Below are 27,386 nucleotides of genomic sequence, written 5' to 3' on the forward strand. Positions count from 1 at the left end.
AATCGACTGAGAGGCATCCGCAACGGGCAACGTCGGGAAATGATTTACTTATGTACGGGAAATGAGAATTTTTACAAAGAAAAATTATTAAGATTCATCTATGCAGAATGCTATATAGACAGATCACGGCGCCCGTTAATCTTTGAGTCAAAGACATCATTATTTTCAAAGATGTAAATTTCAGACAAATTGGGGACTTTCTGTGAACGATCATTTAAAGCTGTTTTTAATAAGATGTTAGATAGGAGAGCTTTATAAATTAATCTCCGGTGCTATGAAATTCTTGGTATTCGCGTAAACAGAATATTGGTTAAGGAAAATCAAATTTCATAATCAATATAGGGAGATTCGTTCATATGACGTTATATTTTTTGGTGGGAATATAAAAGTATAATCTAAGAATGCTATGAGGATAATATAAGGCTTAAGAACCCCTTTAATATTTCTGTATATAGGGGTGTATGTACATGTAAGTAGCTATATTAAGCATAGACGTATATGAAAAGGTTTCCGCAAGGATCAGGTGGAATCGTTCTAATTACCTGTGTTCTACAGGATAATGTTCGCAATATCGTCGGGAACGCGTACAAATTTCCTGTTTACCCCTACAAATGAAAAGGGTATTTAATTTCTGTATAAATCGTAGCTACGGCTGTCTTGAGAGAATAATTGCTTCAGAAATAAAAGTGTTTCCCTAGTATTCTTTGTTTATAAGCTATCTCTTGTTTCTTTGGTTATTTTTAGATGTTAAACAATCGAATAAGAAACCTGAAAAGAAGTAAAGTTAGATATTGACAAGGATTTTTTCAGGACTGTGTATTTAGTAGAGCTTCGTCAGCAGTTTTGCGTGGGTTGAAAAAGGTCTAGTAGCCTCTTGTCAATGAGACTTTACAAGTCTATTAATAAATAATTGTCCATGAAAAGGCCGTGTCGTTACACTAAATACAACATCTAAAATATCAAACAACAGTTGCTATTTTTATGCAACACTACAAAACCACACAAAATTCAAAAAGAAAAACCGGGAAAAGATTAAAGTAGTAACCGGACCGACAGCGTCCAACGCAAACCCTTAGGGAATGTATTTTGCAGTAAATTTTCATACAAACAAGAGTGTCACATTCACCTATATCTCAGTAACGCGATTAAGCAAACAAATTCGAATGTACAATGTTCTGCATACAGCATGTTTCTGGTTTATGCACATTTGAATCTGACGTGTGGTGATAGTTGAGAAGAAAACTTTTTTTTCGGTTTTTCGAAAATTTCTCAGTAGTAGCACGGAGTGTGGAATTGTGCCCAGTATATGGCAATAGGTTTACCCCTATTACATTGGACTTAAAATACAAGTGGTGAAAAGTTGTACATTGTGGCATTACGTGCTATAATGTGTACCTCTGTTTACCATTTCGGAAATAAAAGGCGTGATGATGATGGTACAACTTCGTACAAACTAATGTTCAGCACACAACATGTTTCTGTTCAGTGCACATTTTAACCCAACACATCGCTTTAGAACGTGGCTTCTAACGCGAACGCTGAATTGGCTCACAACTGTTAGCCTAAATGGAAATTTTACTACCTATTCCAATGTATGTGCTGATTAATTCCGTGTTTCAATGAGACAAAGAGGGAATGTGGTAGGCGTATGGAACTGTCAATGTATTCGACTAGATCTGCATAATGAAACGTCGCGTTTGTTATTGATATTACCTCTTCTAAACTCATATGCGATTAGTCTGTAACTGATTTTTAGACTTCACAAAACAAACATTGGTTTCAGTCCCTGCGATCCCTGTTAACGACAAGCGAGAATACACTAGCATTCTACGAGGCAATTTATTTACTTTGTTATTAGTCTCATATCCAACAATCCATTACGAATACAATACACAAAACCGCACATTTTTCTATGAACAATACCAAAGCGAATAGATCGAAGAGTAATTAACAGGAGAAACATAGTTTCGCTAAATGGAAAACGACAAACAAGATGGAACTCGACAAGAATCCTTCTAACTGTGAGCCCATTACACTATAACCGGCAAATTACGTTCGAAGCGATTGTTTACTAGTTAGATAGCAAGTACAAGTTAGTGATTTTCAACGTAAAGTTTCGTGTTTAGCGTGAGGAGTTTGCGCCAGTTTCTAACTTACCCAGGTGTTAGGTAATTCGCCTAAGGCGGATATATTTTAATGAAAACGAGACTCACTTTTCAGTCGCTGATTTATTTTACTGTTCTGGTTAAAGAGATATAGAGGTGTAGTTTCGATTGTGGCTTTAGTTTGTTTTGAGGTTTTATTTGTATTAGTAATAGAATTAAAAAGTGATATTATATCTCACGTACTTATACCCAATGGGAGGTAGTGAAATGATTTATAGCATGCTCGTAACTTGCAGTTTGTGTGAAACATTAGTTATTGAAATATTTGGGTGATCGAATAAGTTAACAAGCAATCATACAGGCAGGCAAGTAGACGTATGTTGCGGCACCGACACTGACCTATCACGAAATATAATTAAGTACAAAATATACATTGTAAAGACGAGCGACTGACCGCAATGAACTGTTTGCCTTTGGCATTTTTCTTCATAAACCAGTATCTTTTCCGACAATATCATTGCTCACTCCACCAAGGAAACAGTGAACTTTGGACACATGATAACTAAAGTATATCACATGGGGTAACTTCTAGAAGAAGTCCGCATAACCCGCTATGATTTCGCCTTGTTACACCAACTAAGACATGCATGAATTATAAGCAAAAATAAAAATAGCTACACAAAGTTCCAACTCGCCATACTTGAAAATATCAATCATTCTGACATAATTACTACCAGTCCAACTTCTAAATACATGTTAAACTCACAACAATGAACTCTAATACTTTGCAATAAGACTGTTAATGCATGAACAGGAAAAGTTTGTAAAAGTAGCCAGTACGGCAAAGTTGTGTGGAAAAGTAGAAGTTTTTGCTAAAGAAGCCTGCCTAGTTGTAGGGATGAATAAATTAATACGTAGTGCTGGCTAGACGTGGAGTTTTAAATAAATATTCACTGCAGTATTGTGGCTGCGTAGCAATACTTTTAAACATAGTGCTATTGGTGGCTTAGCTCTATGTATTTTCTGAACTCCTAGTATTAGTGTACGGCTTTAGACGTAATGAAACTGTGACGCACTTCTTTTGTAAGGACATGATAATAATGACAGGTAAATTTTAATAACAACGTTATTATTTAAGCTGCTTTTTGTTATTGCATCTCGTTTTTCATATTTTAAACCAATAAAGTTCCCTCGATTCCCATATACGACAAGCAAGTATATTATCCGCATACAATATTTCTACGGAACAGCAGGAAACGTGTAAATTCATTGATTTATGCGACGAATTGCGACTCTGTTTGGTAGTAAACCGTGCTATTATTTATCTCGCCCCCTACCATCGGTTCTCGTATTAAAAGCGATCGAAAATTATGACAGTGACGTTGACGAATGAGCTGTAATCTTATCGGAACTAACGTGTTTCGTTGACGGTGAACGAAAGCTTTGTTTGCGGGATGTAAACGAAGATTGTATCTTTTGTTTGATTAAATTGTGGTGGTGTATGTTTGTATGTATAGATTATATTAAAGTTTTATTACAAGGAGAAGATGTATAGAGTAATATAATTTGTACATAATATTGTGATTTTGAATGTAATTTGAATTAATTTGTGATGTAGTTGACTGGTAATGATATAGAAAAAATGCACAATAATGTTCTTAACCTGTTAATAAGTGCAACCATATACATTTAATATCAGCATAACTCACACTTAAAACCAATAAAATCGACACCATAAAAAGAAACCAATTCTGCTAAAAATATCCCCCACATCTGAACTATGAAATGGGACCGTCTATACTATATCGTATTATTTCAATTCCTTCTACACTTAATCCCCGTCACATTCTTTCGGGAACAGTTCAATGGAACAAATGGTAGTGACAGGTGGGCTACCGTGTAAAGTGACTGATCTCTGGAATACTGCGTCCGCGGAATGGGAAAAAATTGATAGCTATTACGCCAGTCGGAAGCCTTTTGTGTGAAATTTTCCACCGTGTATTTTTGTTTTCCCTACGAATCTTTCATACATTGCACTGGATTGTTATAATTTTGTATTCGAATGGGTTCTGTTGTACTTACGTTCGTGGTCTGGTCGGTCGAATGTGGACCTCAGCATTCCTGGAACAAAGGAAATTGATATTTAAAATTGAGGTTTACAGGTTTATTTTTGATTGAAATATTCTGTACGTAAAATGTAACGTACTCGTATACCGTTCACACTATACGGAGAAATGATATAAAAGGACGATCACACAGAATTACAGCATAAGCGTATTAAAAAGAGGTGTTTAAGTCCCAACCTGCTATAAAATATTCATTCATCAATATGGACACTATTATCCATTCATCATTTTACATTCACACAACTATGGTACAGCCGCTGACAAAAGCGCTAGCCAATTAGTTTGTTTAACGTTGTGTGCCGAAAGCGCGCGTTGTCATGGCAACCGGTTTATGGTGGGCACGTGTTAATTGCCCGGCCTCTGTCTGAGCGACTAAAATTTTGTACCATTTAGCACCTCCCTTCTACGTTGATACACATACACATCGACTATATACACGATACACGATAATATTTCAAAACATTTTAGAATCGCGTTTATAGATAATTTATAGCGTTTATGGTCTTTGTGAAAAAAAATCCTTTTATTCTTTTAATAGCAACAATTTTACCTTGCAAAAACAACAGTTTAAAATAAATTGACGTACCCATGTAAAACGATGCGTCGCGTCGGATGAAACGATTTCACTTTGATTGTGTTTTAAATTTAAATTCGTTCATTACACGTCTATTATTACGATTTAAGTTCGCCATGAGCAGTAATTGCTTTAATTATTTCACGGTTGAATAAATAATGTAGTAATTAGATTGTGCGCGACAGTACCGACACTCGCTCTCCTGACATTTTGTATCAGTCGGAAAAATATGCGTATTTATCTTGAGTGAAAAATAATTTAATACTGCCTTTGTACTACTATTTATATTCACCTTTCTCTAGAAAAGTAAATAGATCTTATGAGATTATATTTAAGACTCAAATCAGGTAAAAAATCCAAATTCATATGTTATTTACTATATTTATGTGCCTGTTAAAAATCGGTCTACTATGACTAAACCCGTAGTAATCTTTGCACCGCATTATAATAATATCTACGTAGGTGTAGAAACAAACAAATAATCTCCAATGAATAAATAACAGACATTAATGTTCCAAATACATTGACGAATAAATAAACAAATATATCGATTCAATTATAATAGGCTAACTCGAAGAGTTTTGTAGCTCGTTAGTAAAATCAATGTTTTAGTGGAAGCCATCATTTTTGTGTCATCGTCGATAACAATCAATTCATACAGTTCTATGTTTTAGTTAAAATAAATAAGTAATACACAGAAGAGCTTTTTTGTTTCATAAAATATTTAGATTGTAAATGAATGTATTGTTTTAGTATCATATATTGTGATATATTATTTAGGTATTTAGTTTTTGATATTTTCTGTCGTTTATATTATTACTTTACGTTTTTATATAGGTATGTTTCATTATTTTTGTAACATATTTTTGTCATGAGCAATAAGTAGAGTGAAATGTTCCATTGCAAAACTTATCGATTGGAAACTATTATGAATTAGTATTAAATACTCAAATTAAGATCGCATTGTCATTATAAGAATGAAACACGTAAGTATAGTACAATATTTTATAGGAACTTTTATCGTACATTACCGACACACCAATAATTTAGCCCCAAAACATATTCCCCACATCCAAATAGAGGGAGATAAAGAAAGAAGAACATTTTACGCCAAACAACAAAAAGCCTAGAGGCACTTGCAATCGTCGATTTCCACATACGAGTATTTGTGTAAAAATAACTTATGCCACGACCAGACGTGGGGCCCGTACTATTTATTATTTCATTGTGTATGCTCTATGAACTCGCATCTTTTCGATATCGAGGGTGAGTGAATTTCTTTACAAAAACGTAGAGTGTGTTATTATGAAAACATTTCGAGTTTTCGACGCATCATCTCATTTCGTTCGTATTGTGCACCCGTGGTAGGTGATTGAAATGTATGGATCCATTTTTGACGGTTTTATTACGAAATTAGAATTTATTTTATGGATAAACATTTCTGTTTTCGAATGTCCATTTTTATTATTGGGTTTATTTTTATTTTTCGAGTAGTCTGGAAATGTAGTATTCAAAAGGTTCTCGAATATTTTAAGCAACACTGATCCCCCTTCTTTAATAAAATTGCGAGACAGTCGAAGTGTGAAGTACTTAGTTTTCATTTATTCCCTTTTCTCGTAAAAATGAAGGCAGGTTGACCTGCACACTTAAAGTGGGTTCTAAAAATATGGCAATAAACACTCCCTTGCATGGGGCGAGAATGTCTGTTTGCTAATAATCTTCACCCCCTTTGTTTTTACAGAACAAAGTTACGAAAAATCGTGAACGTAAAATTGGGACAATATAGACACAACACATATTGTCTGTCTCGTCTGCCCGCTTGATCGCCTTTGTGTTGCATTGATCGCGGTCTAAACGACCAATTCACGATTACGACCATGAAGCGCCATAAAGCTCAAATAAATCAAACAGTTTATTGAATAGTAACATCAAAACAATCCGTTGCAAGTTAACCCTCAAACGCGAGCGTGACCGCGCGCGGACCGATCACGACACCAATAAATAACTATTGCGACAAAAACTGACGACAAAGCGCGCGTCGTGAGTCACTAGTCGTGATTCGTCGCACGTGTCCGGACAGATCGGAAGCCGATCGGTACGATAAGATCACGACTCTCCGAAAATAGGACTTTCAATATACACCCGCTTAGTTAATTGGTCATTTTTACTTTTTAATTATAACGACTCGTGACGTTTTAGCGAACGAGGGTTGAATTTCGATTCTTTTAATGAACCTTATTTTACGTTTGAGCAATTAATTCACACAGAGAATTGTTTGCATATCATTTCGTTTACGATTAGGGAATTATAGCCTTTTTTCATTAAATGGTATGGCGTTGAGTAAACAATAGTATGTTAAATTTATTTTGCTATAAAATGGGAGCTTTAATTAACAAACTACGCTTGTACATTATTCTTCAATCGGCTGCCTATTTATAAATGTAATGACGCAGCGTCATAAATTTTGCAACCGCATAAATAGCGATATAAATCAGGAGCGGTCAATGAAACTGTAAAATTTACGTATCAATATAATTGTGTACTGTAATGATAAAATGTCAAAGTTTATCAGTATCGCTGTTACTCCAAGTTACTGATTGGCGGCGGTGAGAATGCAGGCTGAGTGTTATTGGCACTGCGATACGCAGGAAATAGCGTCAATTTGACACACAGATGTTTGATAAAGGCATTTTGCTACATTTGATATGTTAGAAATAGACTATGTAGTGACAAGGTATGTGGCTTTTTAAGTTAAACATAAACAATGGCAACATGTAGATAAAAATCATTAACGTCCACTTAAAGAATGATTTAAATTATGACCTTCGTGTAAAGAGCCAAAATCGCTTTCGTGATCTTAATGGCTTGCCCAAAGTGCTCACATTGTTAATAAAGTACAACGAAATGTTGCGAAAACAAATTATACATGCAATGACTGTAATATGGGAGTCGTCTCAATTATCAACTTGGTTTTACAACCGACTGTATAAGGAATTATCGTTCCTATCTCCTTTATCGCAATGCCATAAAGTATATTGTGTGGTGGTCCGGCCACACCCATGTCGGGCGACTTTATGAACTGCGGTACACAATTGCGGACTTCACAACTCTTTACATATTTCATTTGCTACTTTAGGAAAACGAGGACGCGATATTCCAAATCATTGTCACCACTCGAAGACACACATATGCAAGTCTCCATAACTTTCTAAGATAACTATTGAGTGACACTCGCGGAAATGTTCCCAGCTCGTCTCATAGCTGAATATCATTATTGTACATATTCTAACGTCGTACTAGTTAGATCAACAAGTAGATATATGTCTCAACGTCACTCCCCCTATGATTTATGGCCGCCGCAGACTGACAAGACCACATAACTTTTTTGCCATATGAAGTTTCCTTACGACAATAAGAGGTTCAGTAGGTCTTAGCCGAAAAGGATATTACTTTACTAGATAGTGATCTCGCTCCCGACACTTGAGTGCTTTTATGGTAGTAATAACAGATATAGCGTTGATTCGATTTGATGTCAACTGCTCGGATACTATCGACTGCTTGATTGCTGCGAACATTTCGTAATAAGTGGCTCGTCAAATCGTTAATGGCCGTTTTTACAACACTGTTATGATAAGAAAGGTGCACATTTGAGTCAATCTGACAGAAATAAATATTGGAAACAGATGAAGAGAAACTGGTTTTAACAATTTGGTAAACAGCCGCCGAGGCGGGTACTAAGTATTCTATTTTTTATCTCGCCGAATATGGATGCTGCACCCGACAGTGAGCGCTGTAAATTAATTTCCAAGTTCTACCACAATTGTATCGCGTTACAAGCGCAGAATGCAACTCTCGAACCCATATATGGCGACGCGGGGCCGGCTGCCATACCGGGCTGGACATAAATGGCCGGCCGTTACCAAACGCGGTGGCTCGGGACAGCCCGCAGCGAACGGGTTAAGTGACACACTCGATTTTGAAATACGTATAAGAAAGCTTCGTGTGAAATGATAATTAAAAGTGAGGGTCTGTTTGACCGCACACCTTGTTACGTAGGGCTGCTAACGAGATTTTTATTGATGTTAATTAATTCGTTCGAGTGGCGATTATCGATTTTTGAGGGCATAATTTATTATGTTGTACGAGTACATTATATTTTAATGAAGTTAACAGCCTGCTCTGCGCAAATATCTACCTACAGCCACATATAAAAATGAAAAAAACGACCAGATCTACATATAAGCGTATGAAAAGGTATTGAAACATGCTAAAAACTTTTTGTAAATATAATTTTGAATACAAAATAAATTTTTACGCCAGTTCACTTTCGGCGAACAAAAGTTATCCCAATAAAAACAGAAGGTAGGTGAAATAATCCATTAGCAATATTCCAGATTTTTTCTTTTTTTCATTAGAATTCATAAGAGACTTAGTTAACAAAGGACGGAGTTAGATTGGAAAAATTTATAACTTGCAAGATTTGCGCAACTCAAGTGGCGGGGTATTTGCATTTTAATTGTAGCCGGGTGCGGGGCGCGAGTGTGAGCGGGGAGCGTGGAGAAACGAAACAGCGGATATGCATAGAGTAAAATTAAATCTATACTAATATTATAAAGCTGAAGAGTTTGTTTGATTGTTTGTTTGTTTGTTTGAACGCTCTAATCTCCGGAACTACTGGTCCGAATTGAATAATTCTTTTTGTGTTGAATAGTGGATTTATCGAGGAAGGCTATAGGCTATAAAACATCACGCTATGACCAATAGGAGCCAAGCAGAGCGGGTGAAACCGCGCGGAAGTAGCTATTTAAAAATAAAATTGTCGAAAAAGCAGTTAGGTTCTAACAAATTGTTTACATTTAGTAAGCTATAAGTGTCATGTGCCAGTTACTTGTGATATTTGTCGATATCAATTACTTTTTATTGGAGACAGCCAAATAGTATCACAAGTACCATACAGTAAGCATAAAAGATGACACACAACATACAGAACATATTGTTTCTCAGAAAAGTAAATGGAAATATACGAAGAAATATTAATAATGTTACATGGAATATTATACTTTTAATTACTCGTTTGCACAAAGGCGTACCCGCTATCACTGGGAACTTACACTCAAAACAGCAAGTAATCTTCGACTATTCATTATAATACTTTTTGAATTCATGCATATTTTCACCACTACCGGGAATATGGCCTGCTTTTATTAATTAAGACCGCGCTTGTTCTGATCGGTTTTATTTTACCTATAAAATATATTTTGCTATCTATAATTGGAAACTAGGAATTGGTAGTGCTTTGTTCATAGCTTCAAGTTAAGTTAAACTTCATAATGTGTGATTTTATTAAGGCGATTGGTGACGTGTTAGTAATTATGTCTAAATTGGTTAGCTGCTAACTTGACTCAGTGTCCATATTCAATGAACCAAACAAAATACGAGACCGTTAGGCTCTGACAAATATGATGACGTTCGATTCATAAACGGAGAAACTAACAACCAATGAAAAAAAAAACTAAACGACAGTATTTCACCGAGTTATTCGTTATTCGAAACTTTGTTCTGGTTTCGCAACAAACACCCTCAAACTAAAACGGTTGGTGTTTACAAAAGTATACGTTACTTTGGTTATTTACGTAGAAGTACATGAAACGAAGTCAGCCACCAACCGCTAAGTGTGAGTTCAGTTGGCGAGTCATTTATCTCTGTCGGCGTCGCGATGTGGCCTCGGCTTTACATTAGGCTTGTTGATAGCCGTCGGGGTTAAGTGAAACGTCTATCTAGGAGGGTGTGAATTCGTGAAAAACATGTACGTTTTGCCTTTCAAGCGCAGATGTAAGCGATTTTGTATGAAACGCAGAAATGATGTCAAAAGTCACCTGTGTTTATTTGTAGCGGACAAACATATGGATGGATCGATAGGTTATTTTTGGGGTAACATTGAATCGCTCTTAGTTGAAAGTGATGAGTGATGTGTGCATGTGCATGCCATCTAAAAATACTCTTTTTCAATTTGTGTCAGCAAAAGGACTTATTCGCCAATTTGTGTGGCTTGTTGTTTTAGCTTCTATTGTGAACTGTTTATAGGTCAAATTAAACCTTAACAGTGTAATGAAGAGGTATTTTCCCTTAATGCCTTAACATAACTGTCAAAAAGTGAGAATACAAACGATACTGGCTTAGCTCTACTTTCTTATTCTCAAGATTTCGTGACTAGCAAACAAAATTTCGGTTTCATATAAATCAATTTTAATTCCCAGTCATATAGCCGACCCGTTCGTTGACTACATAAACGTTAACGGCTAAAACAGAAATCTAATAAAGAAATCTTTTCCTAAAACTTTTCATATAAAAGAGGAGAAGGATTTTTATTACAACGGAAACGGTAGTTAATTTTAATGTTGCCAGTAATTAACAAATCTTAAGACCCTTGAATATGGGTAGGAGAGGGCTCCACGGCTTAATCGCGCCGGCCTTGGGTGGGGCGCCAGTGATGCGATGTAGCGGTTCCACGATAGCCATACGCTGAAGATGACCAATGACCAACTTAGGTTTCGTGTACTAGAAGGAATAATGCTTTGCTATTATGTTTCCCAATGTATTCTTGATATAATTTTATAAATTGTTAGAGATAAAAGAATACTATCTTTGTTGTAGTCAGTCGACATCAAACGGTTGTTGCATTATCTTCTTGTTTACACTACAGCTACCTCCGTCAATGGCACCGCACCCTAACATCTGAAAAGACGTTTTTCTTGGATTTTTCGTAGTAAACGAGAGGAGGTAAGGAAAATTAGATATTTTACCTTCGCCTTAATGAGGAGTTATCAACGTACTCGAGCGGGGTCGAGTACTCGCTCAATATCGAGCAATTACCTTTTATGACCCACTAGTGCCTTGTAATTGTTATTAAAAAGTTTAGGCAGATAGAAAAACTGCCACGTTATTTTACGAAAATTTGAATTCCACGCTTGTAATTTTATGCAAGTAGCTTTTTATATCTTCGAGCTAATTTTCCTTTTTAAATGGAAAACGGCTATAAATATAATTTAATTTATTCTATGATAATATTGGAGGACGTTGACCTCAAGCATGGTAATGACGAACTCATTATTTTCTTTTTTAATTTGAATTAATGGAATTCCACGGCGGGGTTTATGACATTAAAATGTGATGCGTATATTAACTTGTTTGCAGTGTATGAAATGCGCACATATTTTTTGGAATTTTCATGCAATCATTTGCACGTTTTAAATTTCAATACTGATCGGCAGTCGAAATGATATTTGTATTCAGCCAATCAACTCGTTATTCACGCGTATATTGTACATAATTTAAATTGCAGTATGTTGCACAATGCGGCGTACGATTGATATTCTCCACCAAGTGAGAGTTATTGACGTATTATCGACAGCTCTTTATTTCCAAGGAATACCGGCGTGAAGGTATTTAAACTGAATGAAAAGAGATTTAGCAAAGGTGAAGTTATTTAATCTAGCGGAATATCCCCTTATTCACAATATTAGAATATGACTGCACACAGATGAGGGGGAGTTTCGACGTAATCAGCGTCTGATCACGTGTTCCTTTTGAAATCGGCTTATCCTCTACTCACTAAGATGGCGAAACGTCCAATACTCAACCTTATACAAAACCACATAGAGTTTATTTTTCTATAGGCAACCATCGATACCCGTAAAATGTTCACCCTGACCGCCCGGACGAAATTCGTCTTCAGCGTTACCTTTGAACAAGTAATTATGGCGGAATTCCTGAATTAATACTGAGATAAGCCGCTTCCGCAGTCCTCCCATTTTAAATAGCATAAAAATGAGGCCTCAAACCATTATCGACGCGTATTTCTTTGGTAATTTACGAGTTTCGCTAATCAACGGGAGAGGCAAATTGCGTTCATAATCTTGTTTCATCAGCTCTCAAAAGTGTGGGGTGAAAACCTTTTGTGGTGGGTTCCTATAAAGTTGGGTGAATGTTGGAAATCAAATTCTATTCTGAATCGACAGGAGTGAACAACTATGTGTTGTTAAAAATTCACAAGTTTCGCCCCACACCGTGGCGGCGTACGTTTGACATGGAAATGTGCAAGCCTACTCGTTGCGATTTCCCGCGGAATTTATTCAAACGCCGAACACCTCCCCTCCCGTCGCCGCACCCTAGACCGCACGCATCTGTCTTCGCATTGATATGCACATTCGATTGTCGACAGTCGCGTGCAACGGACGTGTGTAACACACATCAGTGTTGAATGTTGTTCAATTCTTTTTAAGCGAAATTAATTTTTGGTGTCGAGTGGCACCACAAGGCTTTCCCTTTTATTAAAGTCTGTACGTTATTATTAGTATGTGGTGCCTTGTGAGTGATTGCTCACCCCCCACGAATATAGCTATACGTCAAGTACATGTAAATGTTCTTTACTAAAGTTAAACTATAATGGTAAATGGAACACGAACATTCTCAATATTGATTCAGAACTTCACTTCAAAAGCCCTTCGATTGATTAAGGGCAATTTATGATGATATCATTTTATAACTAAATCGATTTATCTAAAACTGAGATATTAACATGTCAATTCAAGATGTGTATCAGGCGATGACTTGCGGTACCACATGGAGGGAAGAAGTTAAATTAGGGGACGTGGAAAGATAAATGGCGAAAGCTGTCAATATCTACTTTTCATTAATGGTTCAAAAGTGTGTTTGCGTGGAATAAACGATGGCGTTTCTTGTAAAGTCACTGTCTAATGTAAAAGTGAAAACTTTACCGTTTTCTTTTACTAACATTTTCTTTAGAATGTTCGCGTTATTAAGTAGCAACTGTTAAGTATTCTCCCTAACAATTCGAAAAGCCTCGACCTTTTGTGGTCAAGGCTTTGAGTTTTGCTAAGTCACGGACAAGAGCGGGTTGGTTTAGCGCCGCAAAATGTGCATAAGTACTTGTTTCCTGTTCTAATACTTGGAGCACCGCAATAATTACAATAATTTCCATTTTATTAATGGATTTTTAAATCGGGTCATATTTTTTCAATTACAACTTAGTAGAGTTATGGAGCTGAGTAACGACGCTTTCAACGTGTCATTAAAATAATACGTCTTTGGCAGTGAGTAAATATATTCATGAGGTGGTATGAATCACGAAAGCGAGCATGTTCCGTGAGCGTTTCGTTGGGAGTGCACCCGGGCACACTGTGTCTCTACCGTGTTAAGTACGTAATAACTTTGGTCACAATCACATGAATATGATTTCATTATTTTTGTTGATCGTAATCAACTTATTTTTAGAACATTCTAAGAATATGTATACCGTTTCTTTTTAGTTTATATTTTACAGTTACCTTAATTTTCTAAATAAAACTTACATACTTATGTAAAGCAAAACTAAAATGTACTATTTAAACAGCTCAGTACTGTTGCCAACGTCTACACCACATAAATTGCACAAAGACAATACGGCACAGAGTTTGAACGACAACTCATTGTGAAACTACCTGTAAAATTAAGTCCTCAAGACATCGCATCGTGTGAAGAAATTTAAATACATTTAAAGCTACTTAGAATCTACACATTGCAAGTTAAATTATTTCGTAGGAGATATAAACTTCAAGTTAAACTTTGTTACATAGTTGCAAGGAAACATTTTATAACAGAAAACATTATTATTACAACTAGACTCGTTTTAATATCATCTCCCACACTATAACTTGAGCGATACGTCAATTTTGACTTTCGACCTTACCAATTAAGTTTTAAGGTTGCTTATAAGTTATACTTTTAATTAAAGACCACAGAACACTGTGCAAATAGGTGGAAACATCTTTAGAAAGCGCCGCAGTGGCGTGTAGGGTAAACGTACCAATTATAGCGAGAGCCCGGCGCGCTCCTAAATCCCGTTTCTGGTTTATACCTCTTAATTCCTCGTTTTAAATAACAAAAGGCTGTTACTAGCGTTTTTCAGTGCCAGGTACAGGGTAGCACACCCTCGCACCCTCTTAGCCATCTAATAGGTTAGGTGCCCGTTTGATACGAATGTCGAGGTTAAAAGGGTTCCTTTTTTATAGATAAGATTTCCACTTTCAGTTTTATTACCATATTTATAGTTTTCGTGAATTTATTCAACCATTTGTGCACTTAAATATTGTTTTTATAATTTTGAATGACGTTGTTATAAATGAACTGAGCCAAGTAATTCATTTCAGATGCAATATCTTCAAGTTTAAAAGTTTCTTTCATTAAATTGTGTGAGTAATATTGAATTTAGTTCAGTGTTTAAATTAAATTAACTTCGTTTGCAGTGGACAAGTTAGACGTATTAAAATTAAAATCTTTATTAAATGAGGCCTAATTATAATTAGAAGAATCTGACGGTTTTCGTTAACTATAAATTCTGCCGGTTGAATGTGTCTTACTGCCACACTGAGAGACATTTAATGAATACTTAAACTTTTCCTTTGTAATGATTTTGTATCGAAAACAATTGCTAAGGACAGGGTTTAGTAACCATCAAATGACTCTGAGTACGGTGGTAAGTTCAGATTTGACAATATATAAGGTTTATCTATTGCAAAATTCTCATTAAGTCTACAAGCTCAGTAAATGGTAAGAATGTCATGTTTTGTTTTGTTGCACGGTACTCGTAACAACACTGTTAAAAAGTGTTTCATTAATATGTACCCTGCTTACTCCTTCATATTTAAAAAAGCGTGTATTTATGGATTACAAGCGTCAAGTTACGTGTCAAGTGAGGGCTTTCAGTTGCGGTGACCAATGCAATCGGTAGGTAACTGGAGTAATTACCTTACTAATTACACGCTGTATAATCAATACGCTGCACATACAATACGTAGGCTTGTTATCTTAACCTATTTATAGGTGGTTGTATAACTAGAGACCTATATACTTTGAGGTGGTAAGTGATGAAATTGTAAGTAGAGAAGTCATAGTTTCATCATTATATGTAAGAGGGGAGTGTTTACCGTAATTCTCACGCATGTGGCTGCCTGATTCCCGTATGATGAAAAATAATCCTATTACCCAAGTCAGCTATCCAGTCTGTATAACAAATTTCATCAAAATCGATTCAGTAATTTCAACACGATTGACGGATAATCATACAAATAAACAAACTTTTATATTTATAATATTAGTGATATGCAAATAAATAGACCTTCACATTTATAATGTTATTGTGATAAGTTAGACTCGTTTTTTCACAATAAACAGCTTAAAATACTAGGAGTAAAGCAAGAGAATGAATCTAGAAAATACAAAGACTAGTGTGTGGGTCGTTTATCTTAACTAACCCTAAAAGGCAAGTTAGCACCAGATCCTGTACAGAGTGCCTAGTACGAGTTAGTTTTACGTTTAACCCTCTGATTGGTTGGTTCATTGGAGCAGTCCAATCAGAGCGCCGAATGTGGTAACATTTCGATCTCGTTAAACGTAAAAACAAACTCGAACTAAGCCCTATGAACTGAGTAAATAATGGCGCATATCAAGTCCTAACATAACTTCTATTTCAATTGGAATAGCTGACAATATAGTTGAAATATTCGAGTCTTAGGACTGTGAACAACGATATAATTTATGGGTAAAAGTTTCAAGCGACTGTTTTACAATTCTCAAGTGAAGTTTGTAAGTTTCGAATGGTTGTGTGTTTCGTGCGATTGATTTTGAGTTTTATTTTCATCGTCATATAAATTCAGTTTAATTAAATAAACTTTTTACATAAAACAAAAATTATATCTGATAGTAACTTGCTTTGTTTTATTTAAGTTGTCTCGCTAGTCTAAAAACTGCTAACGCGAATGATAAACGAATTTGATATTTTCTGATTCTTTATAGTTGTAATGTTTTGTAGTAGTTTCAAAAAACCGCAAGACAGAAATCAATAATTCTTCACCTGACTCGGTTATCAAACCCGAGACGTTTCCCTCGGCACCTACGTCCATTCAAACAACGAGGAAGTCTAAAAATAGAATTATACGTTAACAAGACTTATGCAGATACAAATTGCCATTTGCAAGTTTCAAGCATTCAAGCCTCCCACGCCAATCATAAGAAAAGGTTATAAACAGGCACACACACACGCACACACATATGACGTACATCAAAGTGAACATCAACTCGGTATCCACAAGCAATTATGGGCCCATGCATTGTTCAATTTGACTTATTAGTGCGGTCCATGCATCCGTAATTGGAATTATTGGCTAGAAGGCCATCGTCCTTTACACTACAATAGGCGTCTTGTAATCTGTTTGCTGTAATCTTGTGAGCAGACGGTAGATAGACTGCTCAGTTCTACGTGGACGGTAGATTTTGGATATCTGGCCGGTTGTAATGCTATTATTACCTTGTGTGGTGAAGGGAGATACATGCCATAGTACCATGTCAAGTTGTGTATTGGATTCATATTTGAAATTCTATTTTAAGATTTTGACTGACTTTGATTATTTTTTGTTTCAGCAATAAGCAATGTCCTCACACAAGGATTTAAGGATTAAAAGTAAGCCTAAGAACACACTCATTATTCCTCTGAGATATCGGTGTCTTTATGCATCACTGATCGTTTACCAACAAGTGATCCGTATGTTCATACATACATACATAGCTTCACGCTTGTCTCCCATGGAGGTAGGCAGAGACAATAGACCGCCAATTGCTACGAATCTTACATACCATCTGTATGCTTATTTCTCCCCTATTTTGTAAAAAATATATGTGCTATTCTCAACAGCATCTATAGAAAAAGTCGAAGAAAATTCTCATTACCCTAACCAATTTGTAGGAAATGGGTAAAACCGTGCGATACCACAGCTCGGCTGCTACAGGCCAGTACAGTACACAACAAAGCCACACGAACCAGTCGAGCGAACAACTGGCCGCCCATTCATTGTACGCGTCTAATCACGACCTAATTCGGCTATACATCGTCTAGAGAAAATATGGGGTCATAGACTCTGTATTCGGTAATAAGGTCCATACATTGTGGACGAAAATAGCCGCTGGGAAGCTGATTACTAGAGAAAATTTTTCAATGCATAAAATCCTATATTACATAACATTACATCATTCTTAATTCTCATAAAAGGCCGTATTACTGTTTATTTTTAGTCACGGTAGTGTTATGAGATCAATGATTTGGTTGATCTTATTGTTACACATCTCGCATTTTTTTTCTGGGAATGATCAAAAGATTCTTTCCCATCATATAGCAACCTACAAACCCAATACCTATTACTTTTAGTTTAATCGAGATAGAAAGAGACGGACAATAGAAATTTTAGCTATTTTGAAACTACACACGTTCAGATAAGACCTAATGTCGAAGGAAAATGGTAAAAGACTGGGAGGAGGGTGTCAGTAGCTAATAGCAAGATTAATTACCGCATCACTGCCTTCAATTAGTGCCTAGATTTGATAAGGATAGACATCTGTGTCTATCTCGGTACCAATGAAACGACGTTGCTCGGTTGCTATTACTATATGTTAATTATAACTATGCCACAAGTATAATTAAGGGTTAGGTATGTATTAAAAGGCGCTTGGTAAGGGACCTGCTGTTGGATTCAGAAGAATTGTGTCTTCTACAAATGGCATACCTTAATGAATAAAGAATTGTAATCAGAAGATAATTTTCCAATTTCTCTGCGGTATAGTTCTGGGAACTTCTTAAAACAAAAACCCCAACATCATTCATGGGCATCCAAGAATTGGTTAAATCGATCCGGATGAATTCCACGTAACCTTTTCATACACACATCACGTTGACACGTCTCAATAAAAACCTATCTATTTGAAAAATCATTTCTGTAAAGAATCGCGCAAACAATACAGAATAGTGTTGCGGCATATATCGTATTGTAACTTATCGATCTGTCGATGCATTATTGAGCAGACAAGCGGGAACTCGAGTCGATACCACGTTACGGCCCGAACAACTCCTATTTACCTGGAGCCGTTCTATTTCTGAACGCGAACATTGTTTATGGAATCCATAATGCACGTTGGTGCGGTCGAATGACATTTCACAAAGAACAATCACTATTTCGCCATTTTGAAAATTTATTTGTCATGTAATGTGTGGACATTGGAATTGCATCGATGCTCAGCGTCCACCATTGGAATTATTTATCATATATTTCCAAGATTTTATTAAAAGGATAGTAAGCAAACCGAAATTATTCGCGGTATTGGAGAAAAGGCTACTAACAAAGCCTTAATATACTTACAATATTTATATCAATGAAATTTTTAAAATTAATAATTATTAACTATTCCAAGACGAACGTGACTAAGAGTCGTCAAATATTTAGAGAAATATAAAGAATCTCATTAATTCAAGATTATGTCGTTCATTTAAATACTCGTAAAATGTTTCATTGTTATCGAAGTTTTATTTTTCATATATTTTTTTGGGTTCTGTAACCCGAAAGGAAAAACGCAACCTTTTAAATATTTACATTTTAAACTTAGAAATTAAGGTCAAAAAAAAAATGAAATAACAGGCAGAATACTGACATGGTTTTTTTGAGTTTCTACATAAAAGAGACATATTGTCTATCCGAACTGAAATATATCTTCTACTACTTCTATAAAGCTTCAATTTATACCAACTAAGTGACAATGCTCTAACAACACAACTTAATGGAGATAACTCTTAAACATGAATTCAGAAACATTGTATATTATCAAAAGGCTAACACAATAAACCTAAAAAATAATATCTACGTCCGTGACCACCAGTAAGTAGCAACAGTTTGCAAAATATACCCGTCTTTATTTGAAGAAAGCCGATTTTAGTACCCAACCACTACAAGACGTGATGTGGACTATAAATTCGTAAGAATGACCAGACAAGAACAATAAAAGGCTAAAAGGGATCCAGTAATTCATAAGTAGGTTGATGGCCCATTGTCTTGAAGCAGTGTATTAACTCGTAGCCATTGACATTCACTTAACCAGTACATTTTATGTCCTATTTTATTCTTATAATATCGTCGTGTACACAAAGCTTAATAGCACTTCAATATTGTGTTGTAACCGGAACGTTTATAATACGAGCGATGGCAGACAGTTATTACATTCTTGAATAATAGAGGAAACTTTGCGGACTAAAGTTAGTGAAGTATCACGAGGAATCTCATTATACAACTAGTTGATTTATTTATTAACGATGCTAGGTTTATGAATGGCTGTGACACAGATTATAACATTAAAATTAGATTTGCTTTTATATGTTCTATATTTGTATGTGATTATTATATGTTCTATATGTTCTATATGTTCTATATTAAATATATGTATTCGAATGTCCTAAAATACCTAGGTACTTTTCTGATTAATATGGTAACAATATCAAAGAGTATTAGTAAGTACTTAATCCTCTGCAGGCATTTATTAGAACAGTAAAGTTTTAGTTTTTTAGTAAACGCAATAATATATATTTTAGTAATCCCATTTTCTAAAGTAATAAAGTTATTTGAACACTTATAATTAAGTGATATGAAAACAAAAAAATATAAAGTAGTTTTGAGAAAATGAAATTTTATGATCCTCAAATATTTTTTATGTACAAGATAAATATAATTAGTTTCAGAAACAATATTGTAGTGTACATAAAATATATTATATGATTTGATTTTTTTTTAAGTGAATCTAGTTAAATACATGTATCGATAAAATCTCTGTCCATGTCTGTACGCCTGTCATTAAAAGGTCTGTCAAGTAATAATAAACGACATTTTCATGTGAACTAATAAAAAAGCAGCTCCATTAGTTGAAATTTTCCGAACGTTTTCAAGTCCCGATTGCTTCGACATATCGCCGCCCCACATCTCATATTTCTACAAAATAATGACTTCATCAGTAGCAATCGATGTATGTAATGCACGCGCCACCGCCTGCCGTTTGATTTATACATTATGCTGTAACAGAGAACGTTCAAATTGCTGCTCAACAACGAAACCACAACGTCACGTGTCACACCCAATTCACAGGACAGATCAAAGGCATCGAGAGGCAGCAGAAAATTCTATCGATGTTTCAAACATACGGCCATCACTATCGATACGGTTTCGTGTCAGAATTTCGCGAATGCATTACGGCCTTTTGTGGAAGTGGGCCAGTCGGTGGTGCTGTTGCAATTATCGAATGGGCGCGACTGTACTGATGCCACCGACGTTCTTTGAGCCGTGCTCGGCTGTACTATCTAACTGACTTCTATCCTATATTTTTTGCGCTACTGTATCGCGTTGGATTTAAGAGTTTTTGATTTGACTTTCAATACTTTCCACTGAAATGGATGATTGTATATTTATGTTCTTAGAATTCTGTGACAAAGCTTGGTAAATAATTTAGTTTAACTGTCTACTATTGTTAAGGGGCTATTGCACTTAAAATGTGTTTTTGAGACGCAAATTGTAAATTTAATTTGCAGAAATGAAGAGAAAAAAAAATACATTTGACGCAAATTTTAATATGATCACCTTACGTTTCGACGAAACTTGGTACCAAGTAAATACGACTCAAATTACATTCTCATTCAAAAGTAGATTTTTTTTCGTCGCACGAGGCGTCTAATTTACAATATAAATAATCACGAGCAATCGCGTTGAATCCGAGCTATTTACCTTTGAAATGTTCGCGGGGCGACAAAGGTGGCTTAACGAGCCACCGAGAAACGGCGGCTTCGAATTATAAAAGTTTCAGTAGAAATAAAACGGAAAGTGTTCGCGAGGGGGCGCTAGTAGATGCGGGCGCCGGGCGCCGGGCGTGCCGCAGACAGTCACTGTACAGTTTAAATAAATTGTGATTTACAGGGGGACGAGGTGTGCTGCATTTACCTTACGGATTGACAGACTTTTTAAAGAATGGAATTTTATTATTGTGTAGGGAACTCGAAACATCTGGATGTGAACTCTTTTTATAGAAGCCACGTGTGTGTGGATTGTGGATTTATTTTATACGGTGATAGAAAGTTTCATTTGAATGTGTTTGTTTAAAACAAATATATCTGAACATTCGTTTAGACTAGACTATTTCTCTTTCTGTACTGTAAATCCTCAGGAGACTAGTAAATAGTGGAATGCAGAGTAATATTTAAAGCCTAATCAAAGTTCTGGGGTAAGCATAACAAAGTTACAGGAACTTTGACTGTAAATGTAGTGAGAATTCTTTATAAAAGTTTTACTCATTCAGTGTTATAGCTAGGCTGCGTGAGCTAGATAAGAAGAAGGCTAAGCTAGGAATATGTGGGCATTGAGTGGCTCACTGTAAGCCTTAGCTCAAGCTATGTAGTGTATATCGGGTATATAGTATTTAACTGGACATAACCTTAATTATATCAGATGGTTTTTACCGGGAAGTTATTACTTTCATGATTATATCAGTCCATTTTGAACTCTTAATTTATATTATTTTGGATTTGGATTTAATAGCAAAAGCCAAAAAGGAAACTACTAAATTCTTATCATATTTCTTGAGGTCCTATCCCCTATGGTCAGTTATATTATGACTCTGTTAGTAAGAATTTTGTTTGATCCTGATATCTTACTAGTAACCTTTTAGCATACGCGATAGTCGCAACCATTAGACAAACGAAGCTTAATTTTCAAGTAGCCCAAACGACTACATAAATAATGATAATATTTCCTCATAAATGTATAATGGGCCTCCATCAGGGGCTCGTATCCATCAGTATTGTTGCGTTGATATACAGCGTGATGGTAGTTTGACGGGTGACGTCATCAGGCGTGCATGACATGAGGTATTGTTTGTAGTTGATATATGTAATTAATATGCGTTTGAGTATAACCACCTCATTCAGCTTGTGGTTGCAGCCTACTTAGAGCTGTGCTTGATTTTCATGATGCTGTGATGTAGATACATGTGTGGGTTTTGTTAATGATGTTGATTGGTATTGCGTTTGATGTACTAATGTAATATTATGATTCAGTGTAATTTGTTTAAAATAGATTCCTGCATTGTGAAACTGACTGGATTAAGAAAAACTATTGACGTTCTTCTCCCTAATAAAATCGATGCTTTGTATCAGTTTTATGACTCTGTTATTAAACTACACTTCAAGACGCTGTCTTTAGTGTTAAAACGTTGAGATATCGATTTCATCTCTCGAGTCTTGATGACAATCAACACTTCTTGCTCAACAGGTATGTATTTGCAACCTCTTGTAGCAGTGCGCTGTGATTGGCTAAGATTCTAATTCAAAGAAGAGACTTAGCTTCCTCATACATGGCACGAAATACACATTACAATATCTTCGCAAAATAACGAACGGAATACCAAGCAGGATATACAAATACCGTACGAAACGAAACCAATCCCCATTTTCAAACAAAGTATCCCCAATCCCCAATACTTTTAACTGCACATTAGAGTTTAAATCAGTATCTATTTGTTCAACATATAACTATAGCAATGTTAAGATATAAAGGGGAAGCGTCTGCGAGTGTCGTCCCGGGCCTGCGAACTTCTACTGTAAACACAGCCATAGGGATGGGCCATATTAACTATAGATTATATCATACTATCGATGAACCGAATAGAATAAGTTGTGGGTGGAATTCATGTTTACGTTTTTATCAATAAAAACGTTTTTTGTGACGTAGTTTCTGTCTAGTGATGTGAGTATTATTTTAGGTAAAGAAAAATTCTGAATGAATAGTTTCTGTTTTGAAATGCCACGTAAAACTGTCTAAGAAAATACAAAGTAATATAAACGCGTGTCTATTCTAACAGCGTTGTATAAATATTTGTAAACATGAACGACCTTGAACCTAATGAACGAGCGGTTAATCTCTACCACAACATTATAAACAGAAGTGAAAATTATGATATGTGTGAAGAGCGTCGTAAACACATCGGTTTTTATTGCCATCGACACTCCGATGTAGTTTTTGTTATTAAGATAAATAAATGTATTTTTGTTATTGTTTGTTCTACGCATCCCCTCACTACCGCAGTTGAGTTGTACCATTCAATCGCTACGTCATTTTGCTGAGCCTTGCCAAGCGCGCGCTGTTACTTAGGATTACGTATTGTTTGCCATCAACTTAATTTCTATTGACAGAACATTCGAGTAATTGGATTCGCTGTCCCGTTCTTTTCAAATGTTCTACAACTTTGATTCGAGTTCTTAGAACATTGATTCAATAGATTAACTCCTGACACAATCAAATAAATTAATTGCGTTTAGTTTGATTCTAATTTAAATTGAGTGGTCAATAGTTTTACTTGAAAAATATATTCAATAGAACTTAATGATAAATCGAGCAAAGATTTAGCGCATACAATTGCTTACAATGTTTTATGTAGTGATATTTTAGTCCACTTCAAAGGTAGAGGTTAGTTCATAAATAGTTACTGTTACTAAGCATACAAAACTGTATTCGGACTCGCCGGGAGAACCCGACCACATTTGATACCGAGAAGGACAAAGTGGCGATAGGCAAGAAAGGTCAATATTGTCGTTGTTGTTGGTAAACCGAGCACCCCGCGGCCATATAAACACAGGCCGTTACAACTAGCTTAGGCTCTAAATAAGGGCTTGTTAAGACAGACGCGCGAAGCAACATCCCCAACATTCTCACCTCGTAGTTAGCACGACTGAATGACTAAACAGGGTGTCCATATTTAATCTGCGCGCCGCGGTCGTATCGGTTTAATGTGCGGCGAATGCATGCATAATTCAGAGCGCACCGAGTAACTTGGCATGGTGTGTTCCGCGGCATAATGCGATGTCTGAGTTACGCTTCCACGCCGCAAATGTTGGCGCCAAACACGCTGTAATTTTCGGTTGAAGACGATTGTTGGCTGGTTTGGCCATCATTGGCCCAGTTGGAGGTGTGATGTTTGACAGGTGAACTAATTTTTGAACAGACATGCAATGTAGTTGCATTCGTTTATTGCAGAGTGAAATAACATTTTGAATGTTTGAACGTATAATAAATTATTTCTGAAGAGAAGATTAGAGGTAGGGACTTAACCTAAATTTGTTTGCGTGGGACGATATTCAATCTCAATAGTAATGTAGGTTGGACTACTTATTAAAATTTCCTTCTCAATGCTATTATTAGTTCAAACGTAATCCGTCTTATTTCTGCCATTCAAGGCAGGAACAGATCTATCAAAACAAATAATTCTAAAGATACGAGGATTCTAGTTTTTTCTTTAGCAATCGACTCGTGTCCCTGGGTAGCAATAAATCGTGGTCATATTGTCCGTTCACGTTTTTTCGCCATCCCCTATTCACCTGCGAGCCACGTATTTAATCTGGCTGTACTTCGCTTTGGCATGCATCCGCTCTCTTGGGGATTCAAAGTTTAGGGCCCTATAAGAATATGTAGGTTTTACGGCGCTTGTGCTCGAACGGTTTTTTAACAACATACTGTATAGTATTGTTCCCAATATAACTAGGGGATTGGTACACATAGTAATGTTTTGTAGTACTTCAGGCAAATCTTAGGTTTGTTCTCATAACGTTTGTATGTTGCATGCCTGACAATGTATCACAATCCTGATTTGATCCCACAATAGATTACGTACAACAATTCCTTTTTTTAATTTGGCAAAATAAATACAGAAAACTCGAGCCAATTTTTATTCACATCGTTTTTACGAAAATAACTCGCGAATTCGAATCTCGAGGGTAATATTCCGAATAATGTTGTAAAATATTGAAAATGTTTCTCTTTTTTTTCAGTAATCCCTTCGAGGTTACAGTGACCTGTAAAGCTTGGTCTATTTTGTTTTAATTTAGTTTTGTTTACGATGTAATTACCATGTACCGATTTGGACTGCAACTTGAATTCATCAATTGCGTGTAACATTAATGAGCTAATAGCGACATCGAACAGGAGCATGGTACTCATGCACGTCAATGTTGTTAACAACCGCTAAAATTCATAAATATAGGAACCATTGCATTGTCAGCATTAAAATAATTGTCGCGCACCCCTTTAACATTGTCGCGTTATTTGTGTTTAATTCTGTACACATTAACGAAATGAACATCGTTGTTCGCACAGTCCTAACTCAATTTATATAATGAATGCCATACATTACCCGTTTTCTGTTAACAATTCGCTATGAGCACTCCACTTGCAAAGTTTGTCTACGTTGTGTCAACAGCGGCTGAGGTGGCATTCGTTGCTCTGACGCGGCGGCGCGCGGACGTCTCATATTTATTTTATTAATAAATATGTTAATACCGAGGTAAGTAGCGTCGCGTGCATTATTCATCGGGAACGGTGGCTCAGTTGACACAGCAACGGATAGTCATGCAAATTCAATCCGCCGAGATGCGGCCAAAAATTATCATAATTGTGACGTTTTTGTTTCTATACCTGCGCTCAGCTCGGGAAGTTTAATCTGAAGTTTGCCCGACACTTTTAGTTTTGTATAACGCCGTCATCACATCCCCATTTGCAATTCAGATGGTCGGAAAAGGCGGACGCGGGCCGGATCCGTTTCGCCTCAACTTCTGCCGCGCACTGCGGGGGATTTGTTTGAAAAATACGCAGGTCCCCGGTGGAGGGAACTCTTTTTCGTCTTTGTACACTGCTTTTCAGCGTAACGACAAATTGAATAATGTTGTAAACGTAGGACTGAGTTTTCGAAACTTTCGCCTTGCTGATATAGAAGTGGATGGCGGATTTTCTTAATTCTTTTTTGTCGGACAGTGGGTCGGGCCGTGGGGTCGGGCGCTGGTGTTTCGGAAGGTCGTGTTTAGCAGACAAAGCTAAATGGCGCCGGGGCCTTAATGCATGTTAGATCAACTCTGATTAACTGGGGTGACGTCAGACAAAGGACGGACATCATAATCTATCTGTGAGATGTATTTAAGTGAAACCAGAGCTGGGCAACACTGCGCCGAGGCTTAGTTTAAGCGACGTAAATAACTAGCTGTATTCGCCATGACGCAGGCTGCTTTGTGTAAACCATAGTTATTAAACCTGATATTGTTCCAGCCAGTAATCTTTGGCAGACTATAAAATCGCACGTAATAGGTGTCATTCACTATTTTCATTAGAATTAAGCTCTGTTTAATTTGAGTAAGGAATGTTAAGAATGATGACTTGATAGAGATGTTAATCAAGGCAGTTACTAATTTGAAGGCACTTAGAGCAACCCTCAAACTGTTATAGCCAATATTCTAAGCACGATTAGTTAAATACTACTCGCAGTGCCTCGCAAACGATTTAAACCTAGATTATAAACAGTCTTTAAATGGAGTAATAGGCGCTCGTAACCGGATATAACCGGTTTTATTGCGTCTAGATTGGAAGTCAAACGTTTACAGATATTATGTGAGTTTTTATAGTGTCATCATGCTGTAAATACCTACAGGGTGTTAAACTTGGCCCTTGAATCGTAAACGTAGGGTTTCGCATCGCTTTTAAGCCTACCGATCAGACTTTATGTCGCAACGAAGTGTCGTTTCGGATTTATTACACGATGTGAGCCTGTTAAGTGGGCCATAAAGTTTTATGTCAAAGAAAATTTTACATAATAAGCTTTGTAGTGGACAATGGCAAGTCAATAGTTAAT

The 27,386-nt window shown here is 36.2% G+C and overlaps 1 protein-coding gene across 12 annotated transcripts in view; it reads right to left on the reverse strand.

Moving 5' to 3' along the window:
• Positions 1-27,386, reverse strand: part of LOC118263566 (teneurin-m-like) — a 432,136-nt gene that overhangs the window by 52,692 nt on the left and 352,058 nt on the right. For all 12 annotated transcript variants that reach the window (XM_050705328.1, XM_050705326.1, XM_050705337.1 and 9 more), the window contains one exon: positions 4,188-4,226. In XM_050705328.1, the coding sequence (XP_050561285.1) occupies positions 4,188-4,226 (39 nt within the window). Of the gene's footprint in view, positions 1-4,187; positions 4,227-27,386 lie in introns of those variants that run through there.

Source organism: Spodoptera frugiperda, chromosome 27 (assembly GCF_023101765.2).
Source record: "Spodoptera frugiperda isolate SF20-4 chromosome 27, AGI-APGP_CSIRO_Sfru_2.0, whole genome shotgun sequence".
NCBI lineage: Eukaryota > Metazoa > Arthropoda > Insecta > Lepidoptera > Noctuidae > Spodoptera > Spodoptera frugiperda.